The sequence below is a fragment of the Gymnodraco acuticeps genome, unplaced genomic scaffold (genome assembly GCF_902827175.1).
Source record: "Gymnodraco acuticeps unplaced genomic scaffold, fGymAcu1.1, whole genome shotgun sequence".
Lineage (NCBI taxonomy): Eukaryota > Metazoa > Chordata > Actinopteri > Perciformes > Bathydraconidae > Gymnodraco > Gymnodraco acuticeps.
This window is the reverse complement of record NW_022989937.1, coordinates 1,808,065-1,828,094: the sequence shown is the minus strand read 5'-3', so window position 1 is coordinate 1,828,094 and position 20,030 is coordinate 1,808,065. Positions and strand designations below refer to the sequence as shown.

Genomic DNA, 20,030 nt, shown 5'->3' with positions numbered 1-20,030 from the left:
AGAATACAGTGAAACAATTATACACATTGTCAATTTGTATTCCCGTAGTTGAGCATTATGTTTACAAGCCCCTCTAAATGCCTGGCTGTTCAACGAAATACAGGGACAGCGACATCAGGATAACATTTTAGGGAGGATGAAACGGTGGATTACGTATTTTGTAACCCTAGTTATATAAGCACAGGCGGAGCTTTCAATGGCCTCAGTAGAAAATTGGCCCTTTCGGTGTCAGCCCCCCTTCGCCAGCCGGTGCAACAGCCACTGTACCCTGTGGTTTTCCATGGCTCGGCGAGACAATCCGCCCTTGGGGGTGGACGCGTTTGCACACGGCCAAGGAAGCTGCTCTATGCCTTTCCACCGGTACGCCTCATTCTCCCCCTCCTGGAGAGGGTCATCCTAGTGGCCCCAGACCACCGCTTGCGTGCACATTCAGGTAGGCCCGCCCCAGGGGGCCGGATATCTCAGTTGATGAATGCTCGCATAGTATGATTAAGAGGTAGTACCCATAGAGTCCAGTAGAGGGCGGAGCCTGTGTGAGATATAACTCAAATCAAGAGCAGGTCGGGGAGACGATGATTACTTAATTTGCATATATATTGGTCACACGCTTCCAATCATGATAGATGTTATGTTTTTCAAATATGGAATTATGGGAGAAAAAGGGGCGAAAGAAAATCAATGAGGTGCTATTATTCTCTTTCCCTTATTGGATCTCCTCTTCATGTTCATATATAAGGTACAAATCCAGGGTCAGAGGTCAACCCATCCGACATTTCTCATCTTGAACAGCTTCCATTTTAATGTATTCAACTGCAAAATGTCTTTTTTGTATCTTCTGGTAATAACCTGATGATAGTTTACCCAGCCTATATTTTTCAATTTCATGACTTGGGGCTGCTATCTTTTGTCTCTCCCCCTCCATGAAAATATGAACTTTACATCATTTGGAGCTCACTTCCGTAATAAAGTGAACTTCATATCATTTGGAGTTTGCTTAAGTTCATAACAGACATTGCCAGAGAGCCTTCAGCTTAGTCGCAAGAAAAATAAAGACTCCCCTTCATTCATTTTTCATAGCACTTCTCTGTAATAACAGTAATCGAGGAGGGTCACAGTGACCATGACACTCCTTATTTTAGATTGCTTATCATTCTAATGACATCAAAAATGATTGTTCCCATTTCAATTTAGTCATGCACTTTTTCAAAGATCATTGAATCTGAGTGTGAATAGGCACATTTTCCTCTAGTTTCTTAATATTGTACATACAAAATAAATAACTTAGAGCTGTACATGTGGTTGAGAATCCATCAAAAATTATTATTTAAACAAAAGTAATTAGCACCTATCATCTATCTTTCTTCATGTATTGGGTGGGATTGGAGGATCTATGGGACAAGCAAAAACTGGACTCTTCCAAGAACCGACTTAAAGTCCTGCGTCCAAGACCAAAAGTAGCTAGTAAGCAAAGTCACGTAACGACGGTAATGTGCTAAACATTACATTTTTAACCTAAACATCAACATCATTAGTTCTGAATCTAACTGCATAGTTTTAGTGCCTTAACCTTAAAGTAACTGAAAGTGAAACCTCGGAAAACTGTGACCCTTTCTTAACGTTGGATATGCACCTTTTTCTCACTGGTGGCTGCAGTTGGCCCCTTCTAAAGCAGCAGAGTGGTAGAGAAAACAACTGGATACGACCTGTTACTGTCCTGGTAATATTCGTACTTATGAGAATTTAGTAGCCAAGATATAAATCCACCACTGTTATTTCTAGGCTGTTATGTAAAGCTCATTACAACTGGAAATTGCTCTGCCATCACAGTAGAAAATGTAGACTCTTCCACTCCCACCTTAGCAGGGGCGCCGTAATGGGGTGAAAAGTTAGGACGATTCTAAGGGCCCGTGACTGACAGGGGCCCAAACAATTTTAGAACATTAAGAAACAAATGTTTAAGTAACCGATGTGATATCTTTTCATGGGGCCCAAAATCCCTGGCGGCGCCCCTGCACCTAAGTCCCAGAAGGAAGGTTATCCAGAACCACTGTGAAATCGGACATATTGTGCTAGTTTTCAGGTTCATATTAGTATTTTAAGCTACTACTGTGTCATGTTTCCATGCTTTAATGTTCGAAAAGCTCTTTATTTTTCTCATACTGGCTGTGCTACAGCACCTCTTTTCACCCTCTGTCTGAAACCAGAGCCTAGTCTGCTCTGATTGGTTAGCTGGCCAGCTCTGTTGTGATTGGTCAACTGCCTTAAGATGTGTAAGAAATGTCCCACCCCTATCGCGTACAAAGAAACTCCCTCTGGAGGGAACTTTGGCATTTTAGCCTTTGCAGACCATTTACATGCACATAAACCTATATAACACACTACTGGAAAGGGAAAAACCCAAAAAGCACAATAGGGCTTATTGAAGCATTTCTTCCACCGTACAGTTAACCCCATCCTGACTTGTTTCTAATACGATTAACTCAATTGCTTTTCTCCTCTAAAGGTGTAAGGCCAGAGGTGACCCGGAGCCAGCCATCCACTGGATCTCTCCTGAGGGCAAACTGGTGTCTAACTCCTCCAGAACGTTGGTCTACAACAACGGGACTCTGGACATCCTCATCAGCACGGTGAAAGACACCGGCTCCTTCACCTGCATCTCCTCCAACCCGGCCGGCGAAGCCCACCAAACAATAGAGCTCATTATAATAAAGCTCCCCCACATCTCCAACAACACCAACAACATACAGGAGCCCGACCCGGGATCCTCAGACATCTCCACGTCGACTCGAGGAGGGGCCAACGGGAGCAACGTGACGGGCGACGTGAAGGGCGGGGTGGACAAGAGGGTGGTGACAGCCGAGGCCACGTCATCAACGGCGCTGATCAAGTTCAACTTCCAGAGGAATATTCCGGGAATCAGGATGTTCCAGATACAGTACAATGGGAGCCAAGATGACTCGCTGGTTTACAGGTAAGACTGACAGAATCACCATGAGTCAGACAGTTTACGCAACAGAAACATGATATGGTTGATGTGGGAGGTAGAGGATAACCTGAGCTGTATAGATTACATTACAGTAGGTTAGATGCAGCTTTAATGATACTGTGGGCAGGAAACGCTACCAGGGTGCTAAGATGCTTTGTTAAGGAAAGATAGACTCGGAATAAGCACCGAAAATGTGAAAGATGCCCAAAGGAAAAAAAGGCATTAAGGGCTATGTAATGTGCAGATTCTTCAGTATGAGGACATTTGCATAAGTATAATGAATGTTATCTTGTCATGAACAAAAAGAAAGGCATTGTTTTTATCAGAGTACATGCACAGACTATTTCTCACGGCTTTATTACATTAGAGCACAGACGGTTCATATCAGGGCACATTAGACCAACACGGAGATGAAATCGGGATAGACAGCACTGAAAATGCAAAGTGAGAAGGTTCACAATCCGAGGGAAATAATGCTGCTGACTCACCGACACGGCCTTGAAGGCGAGAGCTCTGCGGGGCCCTTCTTAACTTTGGCTGTGTACTCAGGATTACACAGATTAGATCGATCTCGCAGGGAATGATTGTTGTTTGAGCTAAATATTTACTCCAGTGAAATGGGGGAGAGGGAATTAACAAACACATACAGCTTCTGTAGGGATATGTGCCTGTATTATCTGCCTTTCATATCTGCTGCTAAACCCTATACATACTTCATCTGTATGTATCATCATCAAGAGTTATTAGGGGGGGGGGGGCTTTGACATGACCGTCTGGGTCATGATGGTGACTCTAGGTTAGGGGTGGGCGATATGACGATATATATCGTCGTGACGATATTAGGTCTCCACGATATGCTTTTTCAGAGATATCGTCCTATCGTGATAAAAAAAATTAAAAAAATTGAAGAAAAAAAATAGAAAAAAAAAATAGCGGGAGGGGAAGAGGCTCTCCGTGTGCGGCGCAGGGGGCTATGACAGCGGACGGAGAGCCTCTTACCCTCCCGCTCCCCCAGCCTCACCTACTGATTTTAATTTCACCATATATCAAGCCCGATCGATTTCACAATGTCAGCGCACCTCTGCTTTCGTTCAGTTCGAGTTGTTTGACACGCTCCCAAAGTCCCCGCCCCCTTTCTTTGCAGCGGGAAACTACACTGTTGACAGTCTGCACACACAGCAATAATGGACGGAGAGTCAGATTCTGATGTAGAACAATTAGATTTAGTCCCCAAAAAGAACTCTACATCTGTGATATGGAAGTATTTTGGCTATAAGACAACAGACACGGAGCAAACAAATGTCATTTGCAAAATGTGCAAACAAGGACATTTCAAAGCGACAGATGGCAACACGTCGGGCTTACGAGACCACCTCAAACGCAAGCACCAGAAAGAGCATGCAGAGACTGTAAGAGTGCAAGGTCCCCCGCGTGTGAATGCACAATCTACCGCAGCGACTGCACCAAAACAAACTACCATAGGTCAGGCATTTCATAAAGGGGCTCCTTATGAAAAGACTAGCAAACGGTGGAAAGACATAACTGACGCGGTGGCGTTTTATGTGGCCAAAGATATGCAACCAATACAGAGCGTGGAAAACAAAGGTTTCGTGAGGCTGATGAAAACAGTTGACCCATGGTACCAGGTGCCCAGTCGAAAATATTTTTCTACAAAGGCCATTCCACAAATGTACACTGAATGCCGAGAGAAGGTACAACAGGAAATTCAAAATGTCCAGTTTTTTGCTACAACCAGTGATTTATGGTCTAGCCGTACGTCAGAACCGTATATGAGTCTGACCATTCATTTCATTCACAAGTGGAAGCTGCAAAGTGCATGTCTCCAAACGATATACTTCCCGGTAGACCATACAGGGGAACTAATCGCACATGGCCTAAGGGACTTACTTCAAGGCTGGGGACTGAAAGAGGAGAACATGATCTGCATGACCACAGACAGTGGAGCCAACATGGTTAAAGCTTTGGATCTTAACGCCTGGACTCGCCTGCAGTGCTTTGGTCACAGACTTCACCTGGCCATCGGTGAGTGAAACAAGTATTATATTAATATATGACTACAAATGATACGTTTCTTCATTTCGTGTGTGTTTGTGTGTGATGCATTTCAATAAAATATATAAAAATCCATATTTACAAAACAAGAAAAAAAATAGTAGAATTAAAAATATAAATAGTTTAATGAAAATGTGAATCAAAATGTATTGTGTGATTAACCAATTAAGTCCTATTTAAAAAAATATATATATATTTAGTAGTGATAATAAATATTGCATTCTACAAGCTCGGCCAAACTTTGCATTGTTATGCAAAATAGTTGGCAGAGGAGGTTAAACCAGATTAATAAATCTTCATCTTCTATTTCTTAGAAAAAAGTGCCAAAGACCCTCGTGTTGATCGCACAGTGTCCATCTTGAAGAAAATGGTCAGTGCATTCTCCTTCAGCTGGAAGAAAAAGAGGGAGTTGGCTAGGCTTCAAACAGAGATGAAGCTACCTCCGCACAAACTCATCACCGACTCACCAACTCGATGGGGCTCCAAACTCGCTATGATTGAGAGAGTGTTGGAACAGGAAAAGGCCATTTCTGAGATCCTTAAGGCAGACAAGAAGACAAGGTGTTTGGTCCCTGGATACAACGAAAAGGATGTGATGGAGTCTGTAGTGAAGGCCCTGGGTCCACTATGGGACTTCACAGATGCACTCTCAGGTGAGTTTATTTAAATGTTTTATTATTTATATATGTTTTAATTAGAAAAGTGGCAATACAATCAATACAACTCAATATACAAACATAATTACTATTTGTCCTCTTTTTTTCTTTTCTTTTTAGGTGAGGACTATGTGAGTGTGTCTTATGCAAAGCCAGTGCTTCACCTGTTCAAAGAACACCTCTTAAAAGCGGATGATGACGACACTGACCTCTCAGGAGAAATGAAGATGACCATTCTCAACTACCTCACTGACAAATACAAGGATCCCAAAACTGATGAACTGCTGGATATGGCTTCACTTGTTGATCCAAGGTTCAAAATAAAGTACATTGACAGTGACAACTTAGAGAAGATACAAGCCAGAGCTGTGTCTGAGCTTGAGTCCTTGCTGACTGTCACTTTACAAGCACAGTGTCCCGCAGCATCTTCATCTAACTCCACATCACAGAGCCTTGAGGCAGAAGCAAACCAGGGCCCCCACAAAAAGAAAGCTAAGAAAACACTGGCCAGCTTTTTGAAGACCTCTGTAACTTCAGCTGGCACATCTGCTGCTTCTCCATCCCTAAAAGAAGCAATAGATGCAGAATTGAAGTCCTACCTGTCCGTACCAAATGCAGACAGTGAAATGGATCCTCTGGAATGGTGGCAAAACCATGATGGAAACTTTCCAAGGGTTAGCCAATTAGCTAGAAAGTATCTCTGCATTCCGGCAACTAGTGCTCCCTCAGAGAGAGTGTTCAGCACTGGTGGCAATATTGTCACATGCCAAAGGGCAACTCTCAAGCCAGAGAAAGTTGACAAACTGATTTTCCTGGCAAAAAATCTGTGATTGTGTTCTGTCAACAAGAAAAGAAAAGTAAAACAAGTTTAAAAAAAAGAAAACTATACAATGTGAAGACATGCTCTAAAGCTGTCTAGTCAGGATTCAGACAGTTTTGCACTTTATTGATTGTCTTGTTTGATTCTGTTGGCTTATATTTGTTATATAATAATAATATGTTTATTGATGTTCATGTTTATTGTTGTTCACTGCTCACTTGTTCATTTCAGAAATAAAACCAGCTTGAAATGCTATTTTGGTCTGTTACTCCTTTTTGTTTTAGTTTCTGTTATCTTGTAGGTGCTTGTACTGTTAAGTAACTTGAAAAATAACAATAATAACCGCCATGAAAAAATATCGTGATATATATCGTCTATCGTGATACTGCTTGAAAATATCGTGATAACATATTTTTCAATATCGCCCACCCCTACTCTAGGTTGGATGTTTTTCGTTGTGATCTTTGATCCATTACAGTCTTCATCTCTGTGTGACTACACCAATATGATTAACAAACAGATCATGCATAGGACAATGTGATGGTATTATCTGCCGTGCATATTATTCCTAATCTCTGTACATGATTCATCAGCACTCAACTCCATTCGTCACGCAACATCGAGAGACGCCACTGATAGGATTTATGGGGTCGGTCGTGCTAAAGAACTTGTTTTCCACATCAAGAAAGCCGATCTTCCTCTCCATCTATCTCTTATTCTCAAAAGTGAAACCTATAGAAACTGCAAGCCTTTCTTAAAGTTAGATATGCACCTTGTTGCTTACTTGTGGTTGCAGTGTGCCCCTTCTGAAGCACCACAGTTGTAGTGAAAACAACTGATTACCACCATTTCATAACCTAATAACATATGTAGTAATGAGAAGGGTTATGGTTAGGCACCCAACATGTACAGTACTGTGAGTCCACCCTTTCTTAACGTTGCATATGCACCTTTTCATGCAACATCGGGAGACGGTGCCGATAAGATTTATGGCCTTCGTTCTTGTTAAAGGTCTCGCTCTCAACTTCTAAATACCGCTCTTCCTCTCCGTCAATCTTTTTTATTTTCAATTCGACAAAAGCCTGCATTTATACTTTTATGCCCTAGACTTTGAAATACAAGTGCTTCCTGTTTGTGGATGGAGGAGCCACCAACCACCAAGATCATTATCGGCCTTTTTCCCTCCAACATTAGGCGCCAAACTCATTTGCGTTTCTCCGTGTTATTTTGCAGCTCTCCTGTCTTTTGATAGCGGATTGATTTCCAATCAACGCTACAGCTTGCACAAAGCAGCAACCCATTGATTCTGTTTTCTTCATTACCCAAACACAGAAGTAAGAGAAAAGGAGGAAAACAAAAGAGTGAGAATGAGAAAGGACGTGTTGAAGACATAAGGGGGGGTGGGGTGGATACGAGAGGAAGACGGACAAGGAGAGACTGGGACTGTCGTCACTGACAGGGCGCTGACTTTTCAGGTTCAATGAGAGCTTATTGATTTGCCGCATGATGACATTTCTGCTTTTCTACTCCCCACCTGCTCAACATAATGGTGCATCAGTATCTTCCCTTTATACTGTGAGTTTGGCAATGTGAAAACAGATGGGTAAGGAAGTAGTGGTTTAGAGTCGGGACAGGCACATCCTCCGGGCGATGTTAACCTCCTACACATGCAATAGGCAGCAGATCTAAAAATGTAACAGTTGATGCTGTATTGATCCCTGCAGGGAAGCCCTGCCCCCCCCGAGGTCAGGGTCAGCTGCAGAACATCTCTCCCGGAGCTGACAGGGATTCAGTGTCTCGCTCAAGGACACTTGAGACGGCCAAATGTTTACTGATACAGTACTGCTGTTTTAACGCCACTGCTCCTGCTTAAGTATTGTATTTATATTCCGGAGGCAGGACTGCTACCCAGCCGGACACACAGCAAACCCCCACACAAACTCAGCAATTCTGGTCAGGCTTGTTGGACTTCTTTACGACCGTAATATGAAATATTGAAATATTTGCAACAACCAATATTTTGTTCATTTAGGAACTTTTGTATGCCTTTGATGCGGTATAATGATCATTTGATCATTATAATATCAAAATAGTGCAAGTAGACCCTTATAAATATCTTCATTAAATAAAACTAGAACAATGTAAGAAGTAAGCAAGTAGTATAAAATCCAAAATGCCTGTTATTAGGTACCCAACAAAAAGACTTGGTTTTCGGAAAAAAACACAAAGGTTATGGCTTGAAAACGCTGGCTCTTGGCATAACATGGAACAAAACAAACTGGCACAGGACAACTGGGAGACAAGGAGTATTAATAGAAGAGTTAATGGGACATAGGTGGCAACATCAAGGGTGGGGCAAACAATCACAGTGGCAATTATATACCACATTTGAATATGTTTGAGACAAATCTATCTTGTATTTTAAATTGTTTTAGTTCAGTGTATCATGTCAGTATTTAAAGCGCTATTTTAACAAGGCACAGTTTTTTCTGTATTTGGACATTTTTCGGCCTGAAATGTCACTACTCACCCCCTCCACTGTGGTCAAGGGACTCTTTAATACAACCTTTCTTCTACGAGAAGTAGGAAATCAGGAGTTCAATTAGCTTGTTTTGTCCACAAGGCACCAATCCAGAGCACTATATTTTTCTATTAATTCTACAATACAATGCAGAATCCTTAAGGCTTTGCTTGAAACCAATACGACATGCCTACCAAAAACAAAACACATATTTGTTGTGTCTCTTTTCCTTTCCTTCTTTAATGCAAACTGTAAGGAACTAAATTGAGTCATGCACAAAGCCTTTATCCAAGCCTCAGCTGTTAACCCCTTATTGTAAGGCTGGGTCAAGGAAATGCTGATGTTAGGATAATGTTCTGACCTTTTACACATGACCTCTCACAGCACAGAGGCACATGCAGTTTTACACCTCACTGGTTTTATTGAACGATCCACAGCGGCGTCGATGATGACCATAAACTCACAGCCAGTATAGACAAGACGACCGTAAAACTGCCACAAAGCACAATGGGCTCTTATTCAGAAGGGGAGCCAATTATTACTCTTAATTAAGGGTTTGGATGAATGCAAGCCACACTGGGATAATTGAAAGAATGAATTCACAAATTATAGGATAATAAGATGTATTGTTTAGTCAAAGATTCAATTAAAATGATGATGATACTAATGCTGGTATGTGCCCTGAACAGAGTAAGAAAGATATACAAAATACTGCTTTTTAATAAGGAATATATGTATAAAAAAGTGTTTCCAACCTAATTATATGTCAAGGCGATACCTTTATACAACCCAGTACCCTTATAGTCTATTGTTACAGGTTGTGTGTCTGAGTTGAGAGCAGCTCAAATAAAGGGTAATTGTGTATTTGTTACTACTGTATGGAAGACATAACTTTAAGAGTAGTGTATTTTCTAAGAAAGAAGTATAAAATAACCAGTGACGTGCGGTGAGGTTCATGGCTGGTGAGGCACTGACTCTTTCAGAGTCAGATTTACAAATATTATATTTTGACCTTAATCGAAATGTTCGGTTATTTTCAAAAGCTTTTTTAGTCTGATGTTTCGATTCATTTTAAACAGACCGTTCAACAAAAGGATACCCACAATCTAAATATTGGATTGTTCTTTCTTAGTAAGATCCCATGTTCATTACAATTGGGGTCTTACCTTGACTTGAAGATGAAGTCCATGCTTTCCTTCTGGACAACAATCTCTATTACTTTTTTGTAAAAGTCCTCCTTATCTTCCTGTAGTTTCAAAAGTCTAGCTTGTTGTTTGTCTCTGCGTAGAATAACAGTAGCAACAAGAACCTGTGGGCTCACTTGCGCCCCCTTCAGTGCGGCAGAGGTTATGGCTGCCTCCCCTGGTGCTTTTTTCATTGCCGTTGTATGATGAGACCAGCGAGCCTAAATATCATATATACGTGAAATAAGTTATTTAGAGACTATGGATGGCGAGGATAAATGTAATAAAGGGATCTACAAACATTACATTGGTGACATACAGTGAGATGGTGCAGGCATGCGCTTAGGGCCTGCTTTCCAGACAGTTTCTGTGAGGTGACGCATTCTGAGGTGAGGCAGAGCTCATCTGTGCCTCACCTCACCCCACAGTAACTGGCTTGAGCGCGCTCACAAAATAAGTGCCCGCGCTAAATTAGTGCCCGCGCTCCAGCCAGTTACTGTGGGCTTACGTGAGGCAGAGCTCGTCCTTGCCTCACTCCTCATCGCTCCCATGTAGTTGTAGCGGAGCTCGGCCAATATGGTGATTTTGGCTATAAAAAGCGATTGGAATCAAACAGAAATCACATTTACAACACAGATCAGTGGAGACATGTTATTATTATTATTATTACTATTTAGTTTTTCTTTAGTTGTTTTTCCGTTACATTGGAGTATGTCAGGTGAGGCTCTGCCTCCCCTGACTGCACGTCGCTGAAAATAACGTTTTATTTCCTACCGATACCCTCTAAGTCAGTGATACGCAGCTTATGATGTGGACCCAATTACATTACATTGCATTTAGCTGACGCTTTTATCCAAAGTGACTTACAATAAGTGCGTTCGACCAACAAAATACAAACTTGAAGAAAACAGAATCATATAAGTACATCAGGTTTCATAGAGCCAAACATTTAAAGTGCTACTCAACTGGCTTTAGGTAAGCCAGTCCTTTATTAGTATATAAGTGCTTTGTTAATAGTTATATCGCTCGAAGTGGAGTCGAAAGAGATGAGTTTTCAGTCTGCGCCGGAAGGTGTAAGCTATCTGCTGTCCTGATTTCAATGGGGAGCTCATTCCACCATTTTGGAGCCAGGATAGCAAACCCACGTGTTTTTGCTGATGGGAACTTGGGTCCCCTTCGCAGCGAGGGCGCAGCGAGTCGTTTGGCTGATGCAGAGCGTAGTGCACGTGCTGGAGTGTACGGTTTAACCATGTCCTGGATGTAGGAAGGGCCAGATCCATTCGCAGCATGGTAAGCAAGTACCAGTGTCTTGAAGTGGATTCTAGCAGTTACCGGAAGCCAGTGAAGGGAGCGGAGGAGCGGAGTGGTGTGGGAACATTTAGGAAGGTTGAAGACCAGACGAGCCGCTGCATTCTGGATGAGCTGCAGAGGTCGGATGGCACATGCAGGTAGACCAGCCAGGAGGGAGTTGCAGTAGTCTAGGCGTGAGATGACGAGAGCCTGGACCAGAACCTGAGTCGCTTTCTGGGTCAGCTGGGGACGTATCTTCCTGATGTTGTAAAGCGTGTATCTGCAGCAGCGGGTTGTAGCAGCTATGTTTGCAGTGAAGGACAGGTTGTTATCTAGGGTCACACCATCTGGCACCAATACGGTGCCAGATGGCACGCCGACTATTTCCTACTAAAAAATTACCTCTTTTTTTTATAACGCATGGGGAGGATCCCCCATCGCCCACCTAGCAGAGGTCTGGGCTATAGATGTTTGTTCAATTTGCAAAAAGTGTTCCCCGGGGAAAGAATTTGAGTATCCCTTTATCATATTGGACTGTCTCGACCCTCAGCTTGGAAACCAATAGTCTTCTATTTTTTATTTTATTGATTGCATTAGGTAAAGAGTTGTCTAATTTAAACATTTTGCATCTATACTCTTCAATATTCATAAGGATGTGGCCAGTAAGTAATAATACAAGTTACAATAGAAACAATAATAATAAAAAGCTGGACCTGTGTGTAACAGTATAAAGAAATGTAACATGAACACATCTTCACTGATAGCTGTAGTTCTGGCTAAGATATGTCGTCCCTCGGAAGGGGAATCGATGACAAAGATATATCCCATTTTGGAGAATCATGTTCATCAGGAAAAAGAATGATGTTAGCATTAGAGCTAAAAGCTAAACTAAGCTGATGTTTAAAGATTAGTCAAAAACACCAACATCTATCTATAAACACAAGCCCTAATGTATTAAGGCTGCGGTACTGTAGAATATACTTCAACCACTCAGAGTATACAAACATGAAAGGCTTCAATATATCTTTCAGAGCCAAGGCAATCTTTTTTTAAGAGGCACAAACTCCACTTTGGCATTCACTAAGTTGCTTAAGAACACTTACAAAACCCATTCTCCCTCCACCCTCGTCCTCTGCCTGTTGTCAATTCAGTGGCTGTTTTCCACTCCAGCAGATCCATCGAGCTACAGGGGCTGGATGCCATTTGCCACGAAAACTACACATCAAGCAAATTGTGTGGCAAGCTTTTCTTATGAGGCTACACAGCAGGGGATGGGAGGTGAATCCAGGCTTTTAAAAAGGCATACTCTCCCCTTTTATCTCCCTCCTTAGCAGGAAGTAGTTTGTCCCCGCCTATGGTCCCTGCGGCCCAGGTATAACACCTTGCTCAGCTGTGCTTAAGGCGTGACAAAACAACCGCCTTTATCCCGCCGTAATGTTCCAATTGTGTTTTTATAGGACCATAAACTTATCCCAGTAACAGAGTTATTGTCGTAGGTAGTCCAAGGGGCTTCAAACAGGGACATGTTATATAAAGGGAACTACCACAGCAATAAGGATGATTCTGATGGGAAGACAGAGTGGGACAAGGCAGGGAGTAGGCAAGGAGGGTAAGTAGGATATAATCAGAACATACAGAAGATGTATGTGAGTGTTCAAAGGGATGGGGGGAAAAGAAAGGGTGGACATGTGGAAGGGAGAGACAGAGGAAGCTGAAGGAATTAAAAAAAGGAGCAAACGGAGCAAAAAGAAAATAATGAGAGCAATAGGGAGTATGGGGAGAAAGACCATAAAAGAAGACTTAAGAGGATCAATGGATAAAAACGAGATTGGACAAAAGCAGGTGTATATTAAAAGAATAAAGACACTGGTAAGATGAAGGGTGACAACAGGAGGAAGGGTGGAACAAGTAAGAATGCAACTAAATGAACTAACAAATAAGAGGGAAGAACTAACAGGAAGGATGGAAGAAAGTCAAGAAGTAAGAAAAGAAAGAAAGCCAGGAAACTTATATTAGCAATTACCCGAGTAAGATGTAAAGAGATTCAAAACAAAAAAGAAAGTAAAAATGTCAAAAACTAAACCGGCAGTTTGGAAAGTGCTGACCACAGCATTTAAGATCAATCTAAATGACTCAGCTGAATTGGAGGAATGGAGCTGAGCTCGGCAGATGGAGGTCCACACCCGTCTAAAAGATGGTGCTGAAACGTATTCCCCACATCTGGGACGGCTGCACGGCACTTTGACGTGTACTCTGCAGTTTGCACTGAGCTCAGCAGTAACCAGATCTCGCTAAGAGGTGAGCCGTTTCCTTAAGTGTAGGAATTAAGAGTTGACCATAGTGAAAAACTCGTTGTCTTCTGCAAGAGAACATAACAGACTGGTCATCAGTGATCATTCTGTGGAGGAAAACTATGACTAGATATATCTGTCATGGACAATTTTGCATGACTAAGACAATGGTGCAACAGTTAAACACTTACTGAATCAGCATGCAATGTGGTTCACTCAAAATTACCAAAATTTTACTTTTTCACACAAAATATATACAAAGAAGTGTAAAGATTGTATAGACTGTAATGTCTTCAATGATACTTTCTCTTCCTTGTGATGAGCACAATAGAGTGGTGCAGAGGTCAAACCCAGAAATGAGTTAGCATTTACGTCAGTAAATAATGTCTAAAGCCTCTATGTGTCTTAAACATGGCGGTTGCTAACAATTCACAAAATGAGACTATAACGTCGTCACAACAAGTATTAGCTGCCTTTAGATAAGTGGTGGTGATGTGCCAACACAAATATTTTTACTTTTCATGATTCAATTTACACTACAGTGGTGTCAATGTGTGGAGATTGTCCTGCTTTTTTTATTGCAATATTGCAAAATCCAAACCTCCGTGATCAGCCTAAAAGAATACGTCATAACTAAACCACTCTTTATGAAGACAAGGGCAACAACTCACAACGGGGACAGTCAGAAACACTCTGAGTCACTTTCCAACTAAGTTAACGTTTTAAAAAGTGTTATTGTCTGTACAGCTCTCATTGTTCTAAAATAGTTTTAAAGACAGTATAAGGCCTAAGAAAAGTATCTGAATTGTGTTAGTTGTTAATAGAAATCAGAACATGTCCATGTACAAATACACTTTATTTATATAGCCCCTTTCATGCAAGATGCAAGTGCTTACAGAGTAATGACTTAAAAAAAGAATAAACTCCATCCAAATGAAATTAAACTATTTCTTGTTTTCGTAATGTAACACTAAAATGCCCAGACTTTTGGTCAACTCGTATTTGATTAAAAAAACAGGATTTCTAAATATGGACAAAACTTACAAGGACATTTGACTGAGTGGCTGACACAAAGAAACACCAATAAATATCACATAATAATTACTGATTTATTATGATTCACTCCATGCCTTAGCACACTTATATTTATGAATCTAATTTCAAAGTTATGATTTGCCATCTCTGAGAAAACACAAAGGAGCAGAGCAATTGTTCCTTTCAGTTATTTTAAGGAGGATTTTGAGCAAGTGACAATAATGCCAGTTTTAAGATAATGCTGCTCCTCTCTTAAACAAAATGTGTTTAAGTGGGAACTGTAATATTACGACTTTGATTAGAATACACATTTCAAGTGTTCACTATAATTAGTGGGGAAATATAATCCTGATCTTCTGGAAGTTATTGCCAACCATTGTTCCAATCCATTGCTACATTCATTACAATGTGTGCTTGCTCTGTGGCTAATACTAACTTGATCTGACTCTGAACACGGTTAATGAATACAAACGGAAGGGGAGGTGTGAGCACAGCCCACCTGGCCTGGGCTCACATCCCTCTCCACCTCTGACTGCAAGCTGTGTGGGTGCTTGTTAAGCATTAGCTCAGGCATCAGGGGCATTACGCGCTGTGAAAAGAAGATAAGAAGTTAGCTTCTGCAATGTTCAGCCTCAGATCTATTAGCATGGCAGGGTGCCATCTGCTGTGTAAGCCACATTAGCCCGGGGGTCAACAGTAATGGGGCAGGAGTCGAACTACCATTAATCCTCCACTCTTTGCTTAACTTGGTTTGATGCGCCTTAGTGGTGGGTTGTTGTTTGTTTAATTGTTGAGAGAGCCAACAAGGAAACATTTATGTTGAATTGGAAAGATATGTAACGTGTTGCCATTTAGGTTGGGTTGTACCAATATGGATTGATTTAATACAGCATAAATCATCAGAGTTTTGTAAAACTTTAGGTTTGCAAAAACTTAATCCAGGTTAGAAATCAAGCGCATTTTAGATTGTCGCATGAAAGAAAATGTAAACAACGTTCTGTTAATTCAAGTTTATTAATGTAAACCACAATTAAATAGATTTGAATCAATAAAGAGTTGCTGATTTAATCCAAATACAAACAAATGCTATTTATTAGTGGGATTTTGAACGACATGTAGGGGTCAATTTATATAGCGCATTTCAGACACAAAGACAATTCAAAGGGCTTTACGTAATCATTTTCACAGGCCCTGCAGGCTTAACAGGAAACGGTGTCTCAGGGCTTCTTAACATTTAATAACCTAGTAATGTGTCATACCCACTTAACGGGAAGAAACTCAGCTAACTGTCGATACGAATCTTTTTTACCGAAACAAAACACAAGTCTCACAAGGAGCGTCTAAATGAGCTCTGAGCGAAAAAAGATTCTAACGCACTTAGCACAGAACTCACGGTAGAAATACTTTATTACTTATCGGATCTGCACAAACAAGATATCAGCTAGCAAGCTGAGAGTCCACAGATTCTAGAGGTATTAGTATCATCACTGTGCGATCAAAACTGGTGGCAGGGGAGGCGAACCCAGACATCACAAAACGTAGCTATACGGAGCAAAAACGGGACATTGTCTCACCTTAGCTGTTATTCTGATCAAAAGTTGTGTTTAATGGCATTACAACGATAACAACGCTGCTGAAGGTTAATCCATAGGTTAATCCAATGTGTCTGTGTCACTTTGAAATTATTACTGATAATCCATCCTTCCATTTTTATGTCAATAAACGGAGATTTCATATTAGCTGTTATTCGCACCATTAGAGCTAAAACCCAGCTTCCGGTTTTGGGCATTCTGGCTACGCATCACTCATTCACCAATGGGTAATGTTTAGATGGATTTGAGGAACTTCCCCTCGATTCTATTGGCTCTAACGGTTAGAACGAGATGTCAATCATCACAATCGACCGAGGGGGGCCAGAGATATGGAAAATGCACCCAAATGACCCCAGAAGTGGGTTTTCTTTTCTAAATCTGTCTAAAAAGGTCAAATGTCACTTGTTTTGCATCATTCTTGATACAGGGTACTTATTGTATGTTATAGTTTGGATTCCTAAAGCCAGGGTTAGTCATTTGTTCTGGGAATGTCATTTTTGAGCCTGAGACCTAGAAAACAGGCTCAGGGCTTAACAGGTTAAAGAAAAATGTTTTGAACATTGTATGGTTAAATACATCAAGATACTAGCTTCTGTGATTAGCTGGTAACTTTAGAGCAAATGATTAGCAGCATAAAACACTGTTAGGTTGTATCTGTTCTTTAAGAACTTGATTATTTTGTCTCAAACTATTTAAAAAAAATGTAAAACCACCTCAAGTTAAGAAGTTACGTTAATACTGGACACCATTTTTAAATTAGTGCAACTGGATTTAATTGAATCTAGATTTCTTCTAAAAACAAAACTGATGTTTGAAGAGACATTCGAATGTAATCTTTTATGTTAGTTTCAAAGTTTATTGCAACATGATTTCATGGTTTAAATCATATTTATAAAAGACTTCCTTGTTGGTGCAACACAGCCTTATCTTATGCATTATATAATGGAACGGGATAGGAATGTGTGGATAACACATGTTTAAAAAGTGCAGTGTAAAGAAAAGCTCTTTTAAACACACATCTGCTTCTGTGTGCTGTTTTGTTTGGCTTATCTGACAAAGTCTCCGTGTTCCAGGCATTTCATTTGGACTCGTTTGCACTGCAGTAGCACGGGGAGGCTTTAGCCAGAAGCACTTTTCTGAAATAATTGGACACCCTCCTTTCAGATATTTATGACCCACATTCTGGAACACGGCTGTGCATTTTACAATGTTTTCTGTTCAAAAACTGCTTATAAGAGTGTGTATACTGCAGGAGCTCACATTTGCACAATGTAATGCTCCTCTCTCTATTTACCAAGAAAATGTTTTCAGTGGGTTGGGGTTTGATTTGATTTGAGAAAGCGTTATCTTTGATTCATGTGCGGCACAGATTCGGGCAGGTGCTACTGACTAATGAGCACAGTCAGGAGGATGCTCTTAGATTCTTGAAATGAACAGTCTTATGTAAAAGGAGATTGACTGAAATGTTCAATACAATCTGATAACTTCAAAGTTGAAATTTGGCACAGGATTACATGCACAGTAACTTGACTTTTTGACTACAAGCACAAATAAGTTGTCCTTCACAAAAATCAACTGAAGACTTAAGATGACTCAAATGTGGCTAGAACTAATAAGCCTCTTTATCTAAAGAGATAAAATAGCTGACAGATGAGCGCTGCTAATGACTAGGCAGTGTCAGAAAACTCCAAAAAAACACTAAACTGGACAGCTTCCAAGCCACTTATGAAATCCAAAAAACAATATCCCCCCGCAGCTACATGAAACCACTAATGAGCTAGCTCATGTCGCTGAATATCATTGAAAAACATGGCTGTCACATGTCGTCCTGCGGGGCTCTGGGAGCCCAGTTATTCCCCCCCCCCCTGCCTTATCGCACGGCTCCAGCCCGACCTGGAAGCATGTGTGTTGATTCATAGCTTTGGATGCCTTTTTTTCTGCCTTCCTTCTCCTGAAATAATGCGTGTTTGTGGCCTGCAGCCATTGTCCAGTATTTAATCAAGTGAAATGACCTGAAAATAGAACAATCTGGTATCATAGTTCACTGTTCCGTGCGCGGCGGCAATCATTTGTCTGGAGTCAAAAAGATGAGAGCGGCTAATGGAGATCGCATTGTCCTCCTGGCTTTGTCTCCGGCTGGAGTGAGGAAAGCTAGAGTTGATTAACGTGCACGCTCACATCCGTGCACGCTCATTCACGGTAGGATTTACCAGCGTGCATTGCTGTATCTGTGGTGAGCGCTGGCAGAGAGCCAGACACAGTGACAGCCACTGGGAAGAGGAAGTCATGGGAGGAGAAGATTACTGTAATGGAACTCTCACACTCACACACACACACACACACACACACACACACACACACACACACACACACACACACACACACACACACACACACACACATATATATGTACATAGACGTAAATACACAAATGCATACTCATAGAGGACCATGACGACTTTCTCTCTTGTAATGAAAGCGTAATGAAACCCAGAACCACAGACACGCTAACACACTCAGGCGCCCTGGGCTGAGGGCTTGGCAGAGCAGAGTAGATAGATTAGTGTAATAGTCGTGGCCGAGGCAATCATCTGCCCACTGTAGGGGTTCAGATACTGGCAGCAAGATCCAGTTCTGACACAAAGAAATTAGCCACAATGAATGAGTCAGTTTGGATGAGTTCACAATGCTGTCGGCTCGCACACAGTCAAGAAATAATCGTATGCAAGATATAAAAAAACAGTGATTTGCATTCAAATGCATTTGTGAACTCAGCAAAACAGGGTCCAAACACACATTCTCAATATATCTATTGTTCCTTGTATGTATGAATTATAAATGACGACAGCTCAGCTTCCTCGCTCACTATGAAAACCAACTGTGCAATGTGAGCGTCATTGGCCGGAGCGTCTGGTTGGATGGATGTTGTTTAGAAACTAGTTGGGAAGTGTCCAGATGGAGTCATGTAGCTAATGGTTTCTTAGCAGCGAAGGTTTCTAAGAATGTTTTTCATGTCTGCAGATACATGACGAAGTAGCAAACAATCATTAGAGCAAGGTGCATAATTGCAGCCCATGGACTTTTAACCAAAACACGAGCACTGTTATTGAAATTAAAGTTTTGTTGTTTAACTTGCCCTCTTACTGTTTTAAATCACAATTGTCTAGCTTCACTTTAATACAGATCTAACATATATTATCTTTTACTAATTTCACTAAAGAAAAATCTAATTTCCTTGTAAACCAATAAAAATTGTCCATGGATAAAAAAGATAAGCCTAAACATGACAATTGTTGTTAATGATGGCAAATATATTGAAGGCATGACATTTCCCATGATATTCCTATATTAGTTAGGAGCACATCTGATTTTAAAGGAGTCTTGAAGTGACTGTCTATCCACAAAGACAACCCAGACACTTTTTGACAGCTGCCTTAAACATAATAGATATGATTCAACTTTCTATACACATAAACCTGTAAACAGCATTAAATACTGTACACAACACATACACCCCCCCCCCGGTATCTGTGTTAGAACGTGACGGCGTTAAAGCCTGCAAGAAAAAAAGATGATCAGTCA

The 20,030-nt window shown here is 41.1% G+C and overlaps 1 protein-coding gene across 1 annotated transcript in view; it reads left to right on the top strand.

Annotated features, from left to right (window-relative positions):
• Window positions 1–20,030, top strand: part of LOC117542388 (leucine-rich repeat and fibronectin type-III domain-containing protein 5-like) — a 36,763-nt gene that overhangs the window by 13,314 nt on the left and 3,419 nt on the right. The window contains exon 6 of the mRNA XM_034210038.1: window positions 2,504–2,971. Within this exon, the coding sequence (XP_034065929.1) occupies window positions 2,504–2,971 (468 nt within the window). The remainder of the gene's footprint in view (window positions 1–2,503; window positions 2,972–20,030) is intronic.